This window comes from Eriocheir sinensis, chromosome 54 (assembly GCF_024679095.1).
Source record: "Eriocheir sinensis breed Jianghai 21 chromosome 54, ASM2467909v1, whole genome shotgun sequence".
NCBI classification, from domain to species: Eukaryota; Metazoa; Arthropoda; class Malacostraca; order Decapoda; family Varunidae; genus Eriocheir; species Eriocheir sinensis.
The window spans coordinates 1,137,926-1,151,793 of NC_066562.1; the positions used below are offsets into that span (position 1 = coordinate 1,137,926).

Consider the following 13,868-nt stretch of genomic DNA (forward strand, 5'->3'; position numbering starts at 1 on the left):
GAGAAAGTGATGTATTGGGGATGATGCAGCAGCTCTGTAAAGAGGTTCAGGTGTTTATAGAGGACTGGGGAAAAAGTGGTAAGTAAAGAAAGGAAAGTAAAATATATTGAACCATGCAAAATGAGATGTAGCAAGGACTGGAGTTATTGGCTAGGAGCTGTGGCTAATAAGAACACAACTCTTGCACTGAACATCAAGGGGAGACAGCTTACAGCCTCTACGTCACATATCTACACACATTCAAAGTGCAATTTCTATTTATTTATTGCATCTCCTGCAGGTTAATTTTTATGCCTGACTATAGTCCACTGCAGGACAAAGACCATTCCTGACATCCTCCACTTCTTCCAGTCCACTAGTGTACCCCATTCTGCTCCAGCAAAGGCTCTAATTTCTTTTCGCCTGGTTTCCTGTCTGCCTTGACTTTAACAGTTTCTGTGTTGCCATTCTTACTTTCTTTGTCTATCCGTTATCAGTTCCAAGCTTGATTCAACCTGCCCAATTCTACTTCTTATTTTTAATCATCATCAGAATGGCTTTCACATTTAGTTGTTCCCAACTCATGATGATGCTTGTTTCCTGTCTCCATGGTATAGCCAGCATTTTTCTCTCCACTCCTCTCTGCACTCTTCTTAGCTCTCTCCAGATCTTTTTTTCAAGGTACAAACACATCCCAATCACATATCATTTAGTGGATGATTGGAAGAAAACTTAAACTGTAATATCTTCGTAGAATTCATCCAAACGTCGCACTCCAGTTGACTTTGAAGGCGGGACTTTTGAGGATGTTCTGGTGTGGCTTCTGAAGCAGAGTGGCAGCCCCAAGACCCTGGTGAGGCACACATGTATGGAACTCCTTGAGACTTTGGCCCCTCATGCTAAAAGTAAGTTAGACTATGATTGATTTTGTGTACACCATTCTTACTAGTAGCTACTCAAAGGAGAAAATTGACCTAACAACAAATAAGAGCCATTGTGAAAGTGGTGATTGATTAACCCTTTCGTTGCTAAATGCTCGCAGCGAGCACTAGCGTAACTTGCCGGTGGTGCTAAACGCTCGCTGCGAGCTCCAGTCACACTCATTTCCCGCGTATGAGAGTGTTCCAACACTATTTCTCACCCCACAGCATTGCCAATTCAGTGGGTTTTTCATGAAATTTGGTGGAAAATCATATCTGCCTAGCACGGAAAATCTATGGACAAACAACTGGTGGATGTTGTTGTCCAATATAGCGGCATTTTTGCATAGCTTCACCTATCACATGACTGATATTTTGACCAAATAGTTGTAAATTTTGCAGTTGGCAATACTGCCCTGCCAGCATCCCGTCATCAAGAGATCTGCTCAGTAGTTGCCTTACGGCTGACCGTCGCACACGTGTAAATGTACGTCTTCACAGGCAACACCCCCTGAACGCGCCTGTACATTTGCAGGAGAGGCTTACATTACCAAATCTTATAGATCTTGGCCTCCTCTTTCCAATGGTGTTTTTGTTTTGTAGCTGTGATGAATAGTTTTTGAGATACAGCGGTTAAAAGAGATCCCCTTCCCCGGCTGGGGTGCCCGAGTGTGCCTGAGGGGATAGTCTCCTTGCGAGCGCTTAGCAAGGAAAGGGTTAATACTCTCTACTTTGACAGTGGTGCATTTCCATACCTCATTTCAGTTTTCCAGGGTACTGTATATTCTCATGCAAAAGTCAATCTTGAGAGGTAGAAGTGCAAGCTTGGAGGAAAAGAAAGATTAAAGAATAGTATAGTTATACCAAGTTTGACTGTGCCTCTGAAAATGGGCACGAAATGTCTCAATAGGCAAAGATATTTGCAGAAACGAGTCATTGAGGAGAGTATATGGGTTAAAAAGATGGATTGTTTGACTAATGAGAAGGTGTACAGGAGGTGGGATATACATACAGAGTGAGAGTTGAGGAGTCTGGAGCAGTGGAATGGGTAAAGCAAAGGTCACTGAGAGAGTCGGACGATCGTATACATGAGTCACAACAGTCATGAATTGAAAAATGGGTAGTAATAAAGGTCGATCATTGCAGTGAAGCATTCATTTTGTCACTGTGATTCATCTCCCTTTCTGAAGCCAAAGTGGGTGAAGAGGTCGATGGGGGAGAAAAATGTGGGGTGGGGTGAGAGGGAGGAGAATGAGAGGTGTGGTGGGTGGCGGCAGTGTTGTGCAGCCTGCCACCTGTTGCTCATCCGTGGGATCACTTTTTGCCACCTTCCATGCCACAGCCTTCAGCTCCATGAGATGCTGCCTTCTTGTATTCCTGAACTTTCTTTCCTCTTTCTGTCACCAATAGTGCATAGGTCATACACAGGAAACACACAAAACTGTAAGCCAGGAGGAGGAAGAGAGGACCCTAATCTCTCTCTCAGCATTGTCGCAGTACAGAATGCTCTCTGCCAGCCTGGTGACTGTTGCCAGATGTACTAGAGACTCTACTGAACCCAGAAGGAACATGAACAGTGCATTTGCATCTATGGTGCAGAGGAAAATTGCTTTTAAACTATTCCCACAGTGATTCAAAATTTCCATGCCTCCTTCCTGCTTTTAGGACCTTAATCCCTTTAATTCTTGCACAGCCATTGGCCTTTTAAAAATCTCAATGAAATATTGGACAGGATTGAATGCTCTATGATGTAGGAATGTTGTGAACACATGTTTAAAAGAATGTGATTTTGTGACCAGGCGTTGCATGCCCTTAGGTCTCATCCTACCTCTTAATGGTTTATCACTTTTACAATTCAGACTGCACATCAATTCATGCCTTTGTTGGGAGGCAGCTGCAACAGCCAGACAGTGCTGAGCAACTGGTGCACATCATTGAGGGAGGTGGACAGTCAGGGCTTGGCATCCTGGACCATGCACAACCATCCACGCTGAAAATATTTTTAGAGGTATGTTCTCACTTTCACTCTGTTTGTATTCAATATATAGTTATATATGTGTGTGTGTGTGTGTGGAGAGAGAGAGAGATGTATTATACATCTCATATATGGTGTGTGTGTGTGTGTATAAGATTCAGTTTTGTATGCTGTTATATTATTTCATATGTGCTGTGTAGAGTACAGTAGAGCCCCATTTAGCGCGAGAATTAGGTGGATGAACGCGGTCGCGCTAACTGAATTCGCGCTAATTGAATAAAGTAACCAATATGAAAAAAATTATTTTGTGCACACGTGGGTCTGACTTTTGGGTTTGATAATTACTCAAAATAATCACTCGCATTAAAAAAACAACCCTACGATTGGCTGAGCTCTGAAAACACGCTTGCGATTCGCTGGGAGTCCGATGACGTCATCGCTGGTGCTCACCCGGTCAGCGGCCTCGCTGTCTTTAGGCAGTATCACACTGGCTGTTTTCTTCTAACCGTTGTGGCTACTGGCAACGCCCGTGCGCCCATCCCCCAGCGAGTTGTCGGTTCACCGTAACCTGGTGTCACACTGAGCCCTTTTCTTCCCACCGCGTTGGCAGCAGCTTGGTCAATGCGTCACACACGGCCAAGGTCAGTTGCCCGTATCCACATCCACAACGTAAGCAAAGCACTTGCCCTGTATCAACATGGCATTGTCTGCTGAAGTAAGGGCTCTCACAGCTTGTGCTGCGTATCATGGCGGCTTGTGCTGCACATCATGGCGGCTTGTGCCGCGCATCATGGCGGCTTGTGCCGTGCATCATGGCGGCTTGTGCCGCACATCATGGCAGCTTGTGCCGTGCATCATGGCGGCTTGTGCTGTGCATCATGGCGGCTTGGCACAATTTTCAAAATTCAGTCGTGATGGCTGCTTGCGCTAACTGGGGCTTTTGCGCTAATTAATTATTTTCTTGGTAGATGGTGGCTCGCGCTAATTGTGGTTCACGCTAATTGATCTCACGCTAAGTGGGGCTCTACTGTAGATAAAACTTTTTCCTGCAGTGCACGCGCACGGCCAGCCTCGGGAGGCAACTGAGAGTGGTGCGGGGTAGATTTGCCAACTGAAATATTTACAACTATTTGTTAAAAAAATCAGTCAGGTGATTGGTGAAGCTATGCAAAAATGCCGCTATATTGGACGAGAACATCGGCCAGTTACTCAGCCGTATATTTTACGCTCTAGGCCAGGGGTTCCCAAACTTTTTGTTCCTCAGTACCCTTAGACTCTTTTTATAGGTTCCCATGTACCCCTAACACTAAAAATTAAGCTTGATAGTAAAAAAGGACATTTAAATATTTTGATATTTTAAGTTTATTAGAGTCTTCATGTTTAGATTACATAGGCATCTTAAATGATGAAAACAGAAATAAAGCAATTACTAAGGTAAGATATACTAATCAACACAAAGAAAATGAGAAAAGTGCAATCTGAGTGCAGATTACAACACCATGTATTGTGCAAGTAATTGTTTCCTTCAGACCAAATGTACCTGAACGCAATGTAATGCCCTGGGGTACATAACAATTACCCCACCGAACCCCTGCTCTAGGCTGATATGATTTTCCACCAAATTTAGTGGAAAACCCACAGAATTGGCAATGCTGTGGGGTGAGAAATAGTATTGGAACACTCGTACGTGGGAAATTTGAGTGCGACAAACTTGCAGCGAGGATTTAGCACCACCAGCAAGTTACGCTAGTCCTCACTGCAAGGATTTAGCAACGAAAGGATTAAAGAAGATCGGTAGAAAAAAAATTGAAGAATACTGAAAAATAGACAGAAGCAATGCAGAGCACCATCAAATACATACCCACACTGACAGTGCAGTTAGTCAAACAAAACAAAAAATGGAAACAAGTGATGAAAATGTAGTATAAACATTAACAATAGGCGCGCCTGACAATCACCAAATGGGGGGTACAAACTTGGCAGAGGGACTTTTTTGGCAGCCATAGCCGGTAACGGGCTAAAGAGTAGCCTATCCAGATATTTTGTTTTTATTTATTAATGATCCGCGAGACATCCTAGAGTTAAATCAAAGTATGTGCTTATCTTTGTGTTCATTCATACACACACTGGTAATATTTCTGTGTTGTCTGATTCACTTGTTTGAGTGAAATTCTATTGTGAAAAACAGTCACATTCGTGTCACTAGTAAAAATGAAACTATTAATGAAAGTTTTGCCACCATGAAATATACACAAATAGATAAATATGAAAGCTCACTTAGTCACAATAAGTGACATCACCTGCTTTGCACAGTAAAAATATGCTGTTTGTGGTATCTGACACCCGCAAAATGGCGTATAGGCTGGCACGGGCCTGCGGGCTACAGCCTCAACGTAGCCAGATTGTCGTACTAAGCTGATTATATTTCCCGACTTCCTACCCCTAAACTGTCTTCTGGGCTCCAATAACGAAACTTATTTATAGTTATCATTAAAAGAGTTAGATCCTGATGTTTCTTGGCAATAGTTAGGCGTCAGAAACCAGTAAATACTGTGCTCTGTGTACGATGACCTGGAAATGGTAGCTACACGTATTTTCATATTATTGTTCTGTTGTTTATTCAATGTTCTGTTCAAGAAAAAGAATACCCATAATTTTAGTTAGTTTTTGGTTATAAGGATTCTTTACGAAATACAATTATAACATTACCTTCTACTAGTTAGGAAACGTACTGAATCCTGGATTGGCTACAGTGATGTTACGTGCGCCTATTGGAAGGGCACTGGGATGCACATGGTGTGCTTCATACTTCTCTTTGTGTACGATCACTGTCTGTCACGCCACCACACCTCAAGCACTATACCACGCCAACACTCCAGTCAGACAAAGCGATGAAATGTACGTGCATGTATGTGTGCCTTCTTTGTGTCATGCGGCGAGGTTGTGGCTTTAAGGGTCAGACAGTGGCAGTGACGGCTGCATCCTCTCGAGTGTTAAGTTAAGGTCCAGTGGCGGCAGAAGCCAGGTCATAAGGGAGAAAAAAACGAATTGGTTTAAAAATGTAGTTGTGGATGAATGAATGATGCAGGTATGATTGAGTGTTTGAAATAGAGGTTAATTATAGTTATGGATGGAAAGACAGATGGTGAATAACTTTTTCAGGAGCTGCCAGGGTTGGGAAACTTTCCCCTTATAAGTCTCACCTGCTACTGTAACCCTGCTTATGCTGAATGAAAGTCAGTGACAGTACTGTCTCCTAACCTTCTCAAGTAAGGCATGCAAGTGTAACAGGCCTTTCATTAAGTTGTGATTTATAATGAAGTTATTTCTAGTTGCTTACTGTTTTACCTTTCCTCAGAGTCTGTTAGCTGCACTTGATGGCTACAGTTGGTTGATTGGGAAAGGCATCGTTCAAGCAGAAAGACTATTGAAATGCAAGAAAAGCAAGATATTCCAGGCCTCTTCTTTCTTTCTCAAATACATGGCAGTATCTTCCTTACCTGACTATTTGAAGAATACTGCCAATGTGTCTGAAGGAGAAACTTTGAAAACTCCACTGGAATATGAAACTCTGACAAAGATGAAGTGCACTGTGGTAGTGAGGCTGCTAGACTTTATTGCTGTGTTGCTGGTGGATGGAGCGCAGTCTGTAAACCTTCTTGGTGAGTTTTCTATATGGACTGACGACCTGTATCAGTTAGTACTCCAGTGTGCTTTGGATCCAGCCAGTGTTGGCTTTGACATTAGAGACACAGAAGTGACGAAGCACTTACCGTCACGCTTGGAGGAAGTATTAAATGTCATGAGAGTAAAGGTTCCTGGGCCAGTGTCTGAGGCTTTCATCCAGTTTCTTCAGAAGTTTTTAGAGGACAGTTCCCACTTTGATGCAGTGAAAATATTTAAATCACCGTTAGCAGGACCTGTGGATGTGTCTCTGAAGAATCAACATGGCATTGAAGGCTTGAGGATTTTGCAGAAGAGCGGATGGCTGAGAAAGTGTCTTGAGGTACGTCGACACATTCCATCGCTCATTGTTGAAGAATGTGCACATTATTTTTCATGATTTCATTTGATTTGACTTCTATTTCGTAGAGTTTACATACATCAATACAATCACTGGAGATAACACGAAAATATATATAAATTTGTGCTTCCAATGTGATGCTGTTCTTATGTCAGGATGCTTGAGACCATATACCTAAAATAATTAATGATGTTATTGACATTAGATGTAAGAGATGTCTATAGGGAAAGCATATATAAATAATATAAAAATAGTTATATGTGGACTCACATTAGTACCATGACAGCCACTAACCCATTTTTGCATAATAGTTGTTCATAAAGTAGTCCCATTTAGATTTTACTAATCCAGAGATCAAAAATAAACTTTGTGACTGAATGGTATCAAAGTGTTATATGCAGTTTTTTAAATATGCCAATACGCAGGTACTAGGAGTTTCGGCCTCAGAGATGGTGGGTTGGGTGTGCGGCAGCTTGTTCTCGGGTCAGGGAACAGAATTGACAGCAGTGTCTCCTCGTCCAGCCCATCTTCCCTTCCTTTGGGCTGTCCTGGACCTTGCTGTTGCTCTTGATTATGGGGTGAGTGAATTTTTTTTCCCCCTTCCCTCCCCTAAGATAAAGGAGGCAGACCAGGTAAACAGTCAGGCCAAAATTTGAATGACACTTCAGAACAGTCGCCCCACTTGTGACATTCCAGAACATTACCCGTCCTCTAAGAGTTAGTAATAATGTTTTGTATGTTACTGTACCTTGAAAGTGCATTATGGTACATTCAGCAGCTTGCACACATCCCTCTAAATAGTACTCATATAAAAAATAGTGCATATAAATGGCTAGCAGCCCCTTACATACTAAATAAATAAAAATTTCAGGTACAACAGCTCTTAGTGAAGCAAGTTACCGACATGGAACTTGTGAGGGTTGGCAGTCGACAGCAGATTCAGAAAGGATTCCATCTTTTAAATATCCTTGGCCCCAAGATAATACCACACATATTGCCGTGCTGTGACCTGGTTTTGACCACATTGCTGGACCTCATTACGGATGGAAACTTTCTTGATGTGATGTGCTTCAGTGGCATCCTGCTCAGCACTCTCACAAGGAACGCTGACCTTCGGAAAAAGTTTGTGTTGGATTGCTGTGTGTTTGTTGTTTACTCTGTGGTGATTTTAGTGTAGTTTCCATGAAAATGAAACCCATGACTAGTCATTCATTTAATATTAGCTGTAATATTAGCTGAAATACACTCCCCTTTTCCACCTGATATGCCAAAGGGAAAGTGTCCAAACACTTAAGAGTTTTATTAAATACGAATAATAGGGACTATTTTATAGGTGGAATATAATAACTGAGAAATGATTCACAATATAGCTATTTGAGAAGGCTATCCTTAAAAATTGTAATGATATATGAAGCAAGTATTATTTGTAAAAATTAGGGAAGATGTACAATTGCAGTGCTATGTTTGTAATGTATTGTTGCTTCTTTAAGGTATTCAGAAAAGGTGGTCCAGGCTTTCCTTCACCACTGGTCCGTGTTTTCTGCCGAAGCTGGAAAGTCTAGCATGTACCAAGAGTCAGTTTTGGACTTGTTATCCTCCCTCTTCATAGTAGACCGAGCAGGTCTAGTCAAGAAACAATGCCAACATCATGACAGTGGCATTTTGAGCTTCTACCAAAGTCTGCTGCTGGAAGATAACACACCACTCAGTATAAGAAATAAGGCCTTGAAGCTGCTGCCATTTTTCCTCACCATGTCACCACAGGTCTCTGAATCTATCTGGTATGTTTGCTTTGACATTTTTCTAACTTGCAAAGTACAATAGTATGGTCTGGAATAGTGCAAGAATTTGGTGGATGCATGAGCTCATGCGTTCAACACTCCTATCCCTCACACATCGCACCTGATTGGGACCACAAAACCCCCGTGATATAGAAAATTGCAATTGCCAAACAAGTGAATCATGGGACTTGTTCTAATTGGTTCCTAGACCTTCTCAATTTACCATATCTGTCATGCCCCAGGATTCTATTTTTCTCTTTTCTATTTTCCTACATGTCCTCTGCGTGTATCGAAACACTCGAGAAATTAATCAAGACAAGGTGAGGGTATTCACCGGCTGCCTGGGATGGAACCCGGGACCAACGTGACGGGAGAGCCACTCCTTACCGAGTCGGCCAAAGAGGTACCCCACTGGCTAAGTGGGTTATGGGAGGCTCGTTCATCAGGCATAGTCACTGCACTACATATCTTCCACATTTCTCCCCTTTTCACTCACTTGTAGAGGCAATAGTAACAAACAAACAGCTAATCATTTGGATAATAAAGCAGGATATTACTGTACAACAGAATTCAAATATAATTTCTTACCTTGCTGGTGACTTTGAGAAGCATAGGGGCCAGAGCATGGGTATGGACGGTACAGTACGGTATGAAATTACGTTATGGTACGGTATGGATGGTAAAATTATGATGGGACATTACAGTACTTTTATGTAAAGTGATGGTGACAGTCGCTGTCACTCAGGTTGTGCTCAATTTTTGGCATGTAAGATTAAGTACTCAGTGATCTGCTTTTGTTTGAGAAAGTTCATGTATTTATGGTACTAGTCCAACTGGCCCTCCAATATCTTGTTATTGATGGTGGCTCACCTATGTCAAGCATTGGTGAGGCTTGAATCTTTCTTGAGGATGTGGCTGAGTTGCTCAGTAATCAATGCAAAAGACAGACCCTCATGTCTGACATCCTCTACACTCTCCTCCTCTTGGCCTTCTAGCTCAGCTTTTTCATTCTCTGCCATCAGGTCTTAAGAGTGATGGGACCAGGCCTATGCATGCATGTATTGAATATCTTCTGTTGTTATACTAGAGAAGCAAGCCCCTGGGCTTCGTGTTATCTCTTCTGCAGCTGCCTGAACTTATGTTCTGTCGTCCCTTTGGTTTGGCGGGGAGGGAGGAGGCCATTGAGTCCCATAAGCCATGAACCGGATATCACTAACACTTGTTTGTATGACTGCAAGCTGATGACTGATGATGTGAAAGCAAGCCTTAAACTTGATCTTGCTCTACCTACTGCACAAGTGACCCGTTGAGTCTTGCATTGGTATCGGCAAATCACCACTCAGGCTTCCTTCATACCAATTTACATGCTGAGGGGCCTCTTTCTCAACCAGTCACAGTGCAGGGATCCACTTAGATGAAGCCAATCAGACCAGAAGCTGCTGATAGGTCACCACCAATGATACAGACCTGTGATGCACAAGAAATGTCCACGATGTCTCAAAAGTGTAGATTTTTTTATACCACTGCGATATAGGAGATTCGCAATAGCCAACCTCACGATATATGAGGGACACCTGTGGTCATAACTCATAGGCCATGCTGTTTTAATTTTGATTGCACAGTTGTATTTCTTGTCAAATTTAGTTTTGTTTTTTTAATATTTTGTCGCTTGCTACTGACAAATGTAGTAGTATCTTGAACTCTACTGTTGCAATATTATGAATTTTTGCTGCATTTCAAATACTGAAAATAGCTGTTATGTATATTACTTTGAAGAAATAATGTATCGGATCTCTTAGAAAGACTTGCAGTGATTAGCTGCAAACACCTCTCTTTGCAGTCATAAAAATCTTTTCTGTTGTTAAAGTTTAATAGTTATATGGTTATAAAACTGGCTCTAAATGATGTGTTAAATCTTCAGTGAGAACCTCCTCATCCTCAAGCACCTCCCGCTGCAGTCCTCTGATTTCCCTGCTGGTGGAGCGCGTGACCGAGACCACCAGCAAACCCTCACTGAAATGCTGACTGCCCTGGAACTCTCACTGTCACTGCAGCTTTTGGTGTGCATAGTAAAGTAAGTTTTGAATATGTTGCAGTTATTTTCAGATGTGCTTTGTTCCAAGTTGCTTTTGCATTTCATCAGTTTTTTATTAACCCCTTCACTACAGCCAGGCGAAAACAGAGCCCCGCCCCATATCTGGAATGGCCACGCGCGTCAAATTTCAAATGTCGCTACTGAATATAACAAGTTTTCAGCCATAAACTCAACATAATCATCATGTATTATATATAAACACATGCAAAATTAAATGATGCACATAAAGAAACATAAATTAATTGATAATTTTGAGATATATGCATAAATATACAGAGAAATTTGCATTATGTGTAGATGACATGTGTCTGCTGAATTTTATTTCCTTATATAAGTTGTGATAAAGAAATAGATTTGTGGAGGAAAGTGGAGGAGAGGGGGGGGGGGGGATGCAGTGACAGGCTAAGAGCGAACTTTAAAGGAAAGGCTGAGGAAGTGGGAATCTCCCTCCTGACCAGCCAAAAGTGTCGGAGTGACAACGGCCCCGAATGTACCAACCCTCACATATGCAAGTGAAACGTGGGCCTGGAATGAAAGTCAGAGGTCTAGAGTGCAGGCAGTGGATATGAGTTATATGAGGAGTGCTTGTGGTGTGAGTAGAATGGATGGAATGAGTAATGAAAGTGTGTACGAGCATTTTGGACTGTGTCACGGGGGTGAAGGGAAGAAGTGTGGAGTGGTGGAAGAAGTGAAACGACAGACTTTAAAGTGGTTTGGTCACATGGAGCAAATGGAGAAAAGTAAGATGACCAGAAGGGTGTATGTGAGTGAGATAGATTTACATAGAAGATCAGACAACACAGACCCCATGGTCCAGACTAGGTGGTCTGTCCTTAAACCTAAGTGATTCTACATTAATCAGATGGCTCCAAAACATTGCATTTCTACTCTAGTTAATATTAAGTTCAAGGAAGTGACGGTCGAGCTTGTTTTTGAAGGAGTCAATCGTGTTGCACTGGACCACTGAAGGTGGGAGCTTATTCCATTCCCGCACTACAACGTTGGTGAAGAAAAATCTGGTGCAGTCTGAATTTACTTGTCTACATTTGAGTTTTACGCCATTCTTCCTCATACGCAAAGTGTCATCGATCATAAACAATGTTGATCTGTCTACATTCGTGAAATCATTAAGTATTTTAAAACATTCGATCAGTTTTCCTCGGAGGCGACGTTTCTCAAGGGAGAACATGTTAAGGGTGAAAAGCCTTTCTTTGTAGGATTTGTTGCGCAAGGAAGGGATCATTTTCGTTGCCCGACGCTGAACACCTTCTAATTTAGCAATGTCCTTTACATGGTGGGGAGACCAAAACTGTACCGCATATTCCAAGTGGGGTTTGACTAAACTATTGTAGAGTGGAAGTATTACATCTTTATTCTTGAATAAAAAGTTTCTTATAATGAAGCCCAACATTCTGTTCGCTCTATTTGGTGCATCGATGCATTGCTGTGAGAATTTGAGGTTTGACGCGATTTTGACCCCCAAGTCCGTAACGTATTGAACGCTTTTGAATTTCACGCCGCGCATTTCGTAATCGAACTTCTTATTCCTTGTTTCAACTTGAAGGACCTGGCACTTGTCTACGTTAAAGGGCATCTCCCATCTATCCGACCAAGCTGAAATTTTGTGCAAATCCTCTTGGAGGCTTTGCCTGTCTTCGTCAGTGTGAACCGAGTTATCAATCTTTGTGTCGTCTGCAAATTCACTAATGCGATTATTGAGTCCAACATCCACATCGTTAATGTAAAAAATGAAGAGCACTGGGCCAAGAACCGAGCCCTGAGGGACGCCACTAGTGACCGGCGCCCACTCTTGAGTTAAATCCGTTAATCACCACTCTTTGTTGTCTGTTGCTTAACCAATTCGCGATCCATTGGTGTACTTGACCGTCAATACCTATTTGCTTTAATTTATAAAGTAATTTGTGATGTGGGACTTCATCAAACGCTCTCTGGAAATCAAGATAGACTACGTCCAGTGATTTGGTTACGTCATAAACTGTGAAGAGGTCTTTATAAAAGGTCAATAGGTTTGATAGGCAGGATCTTTTGTTACGAAAGCCATGTTGTGAGTCCCCAATTAATGAGTGGCTTTCAAGGTGACTCACAATTTTGTCTCTAATTATGCTCTCAAGTAGCTTACCTACAACTGAAGTTAGACTAACGGGCCTGTAATTACCTGATAGTTGGTACGGTTGTGAGGGAGGAGAGTGTTTCGCTCTTTGTTTCTTTGAGCAGTGTAGGATATACTTTGTCAGGTCCAGGACTTTTATTTGCTTTAAGGACTTCATCGGTTGTTATTTCAAAGTTAGGCAATGCATGCTCGGGATTTACATTAGTACTGGTGTTGGTGGTAGTGGTGGGAGGACTGTTAGTATTAAACACCGAGGAAAAGTAATTGTGTAATAGGTTTCAAATGTGTTGTCTGTCAGTCACTAGTGCACCGTCGCTGTTTGTTAACCCTTACAGTACAGGTGGCGAGATAATTCTCTGGATGCTGTGCACGGGGAAAATTTAGACATTTAAAAGAGGTGGAAATGGTGTCTTTTTTCTTTGCAATAATTGTATATTCATCTAGTATATATGGTGGAGTAATAAAACTTCTCTCCTAATAATAATAAAAAAGTTATGACAGCCAAAAATATTGTGCATTTTCTCGTGGCCGTGACGTGTCGCGTGGAAGCACCCCACACACACACACTCTCTCTCTCTCTCTCTCTCTCTCTCTCTCTCTCTCTCTCTCTCTCTCTCTCTCTCTCTCTCTCTCTCTCTCTCTCTCTCTCTCTCTCTCTCTCTCTCTCTCTCTCTCTCTCTCTCTCCTCCCCTCCCCTCCCTCCCTCTCCCCTCCCCTCCCTCCCTCCCTCTCTCTCCCCTCCCCTTCAGTAACACTTCTGCCAGACTGCCACCCATGTAAGTGCATAACTTCAGTAACACTTCTGCCAGAGCAACACGGTTCTGCCAGACTGCCACCCATGTGCTTCCCCTCAGTCTGTGTGTGTGCATAACTTCTGCTACGCTTCTCCATTACCACATAACTTGGAACTCTTCAAAGCACCATGGGCCCCAAGAGACAAGCCAAAACACCTGCTGAAAGCAC

The 13,868-nt window shown here is 42.3% G+C and overlaps 1 protein-coding gene across 3 annotated transcripts in view; it reads left to right on the forward strand.

The window, feature by feature from the left end:
• LOC126983497 (DNA-dependent protein kinase catalytic subunit-like) overlaps positions 1 to 13,868 on the forward strand; it is a 96,328-nt gene that overhangs the window by 29,512 nt on the left and 52,948 nt on the right. For all 3 annotated transcript variants that reach the window (XR_007735943.1, XM_050836243.1, XM_050836242.1), the window contains exons 22-28: positions 734 to 884; positions 2,759 to 2,907; positions 6,233 to 6,880; positions 7,324 to 7,476; positions 7,770 to 8,020; positions 8,389 to 8,679; positions 10,601 to 10,753. Coding sequence is in view for 2 of the 3 variants with exons in the window: in XM_050836243.1 (XP_050692200.1) it covers positions 734 to 884; positions 2,759 to 2,907; positions 6,233 to 6,880; positions 7,324 to 7,476; positions 7,770 to 8,020; positions 8,389 to 8,679; positions 10,601 to 10,753 (1,796 nt within the window). In the remaining variant the exon portion in view is untranslated. The remainder of the gene's footprint in view (positions 1 to 733; positions 885 to 2,758; positions 2,908 to 6,232; positions 6,881 to 7,323; positions 7,477 to 7,769; positions 8,021 to 8,388; positions 8,680 to 10,600; positions 10,754 to 13,868) is intronic.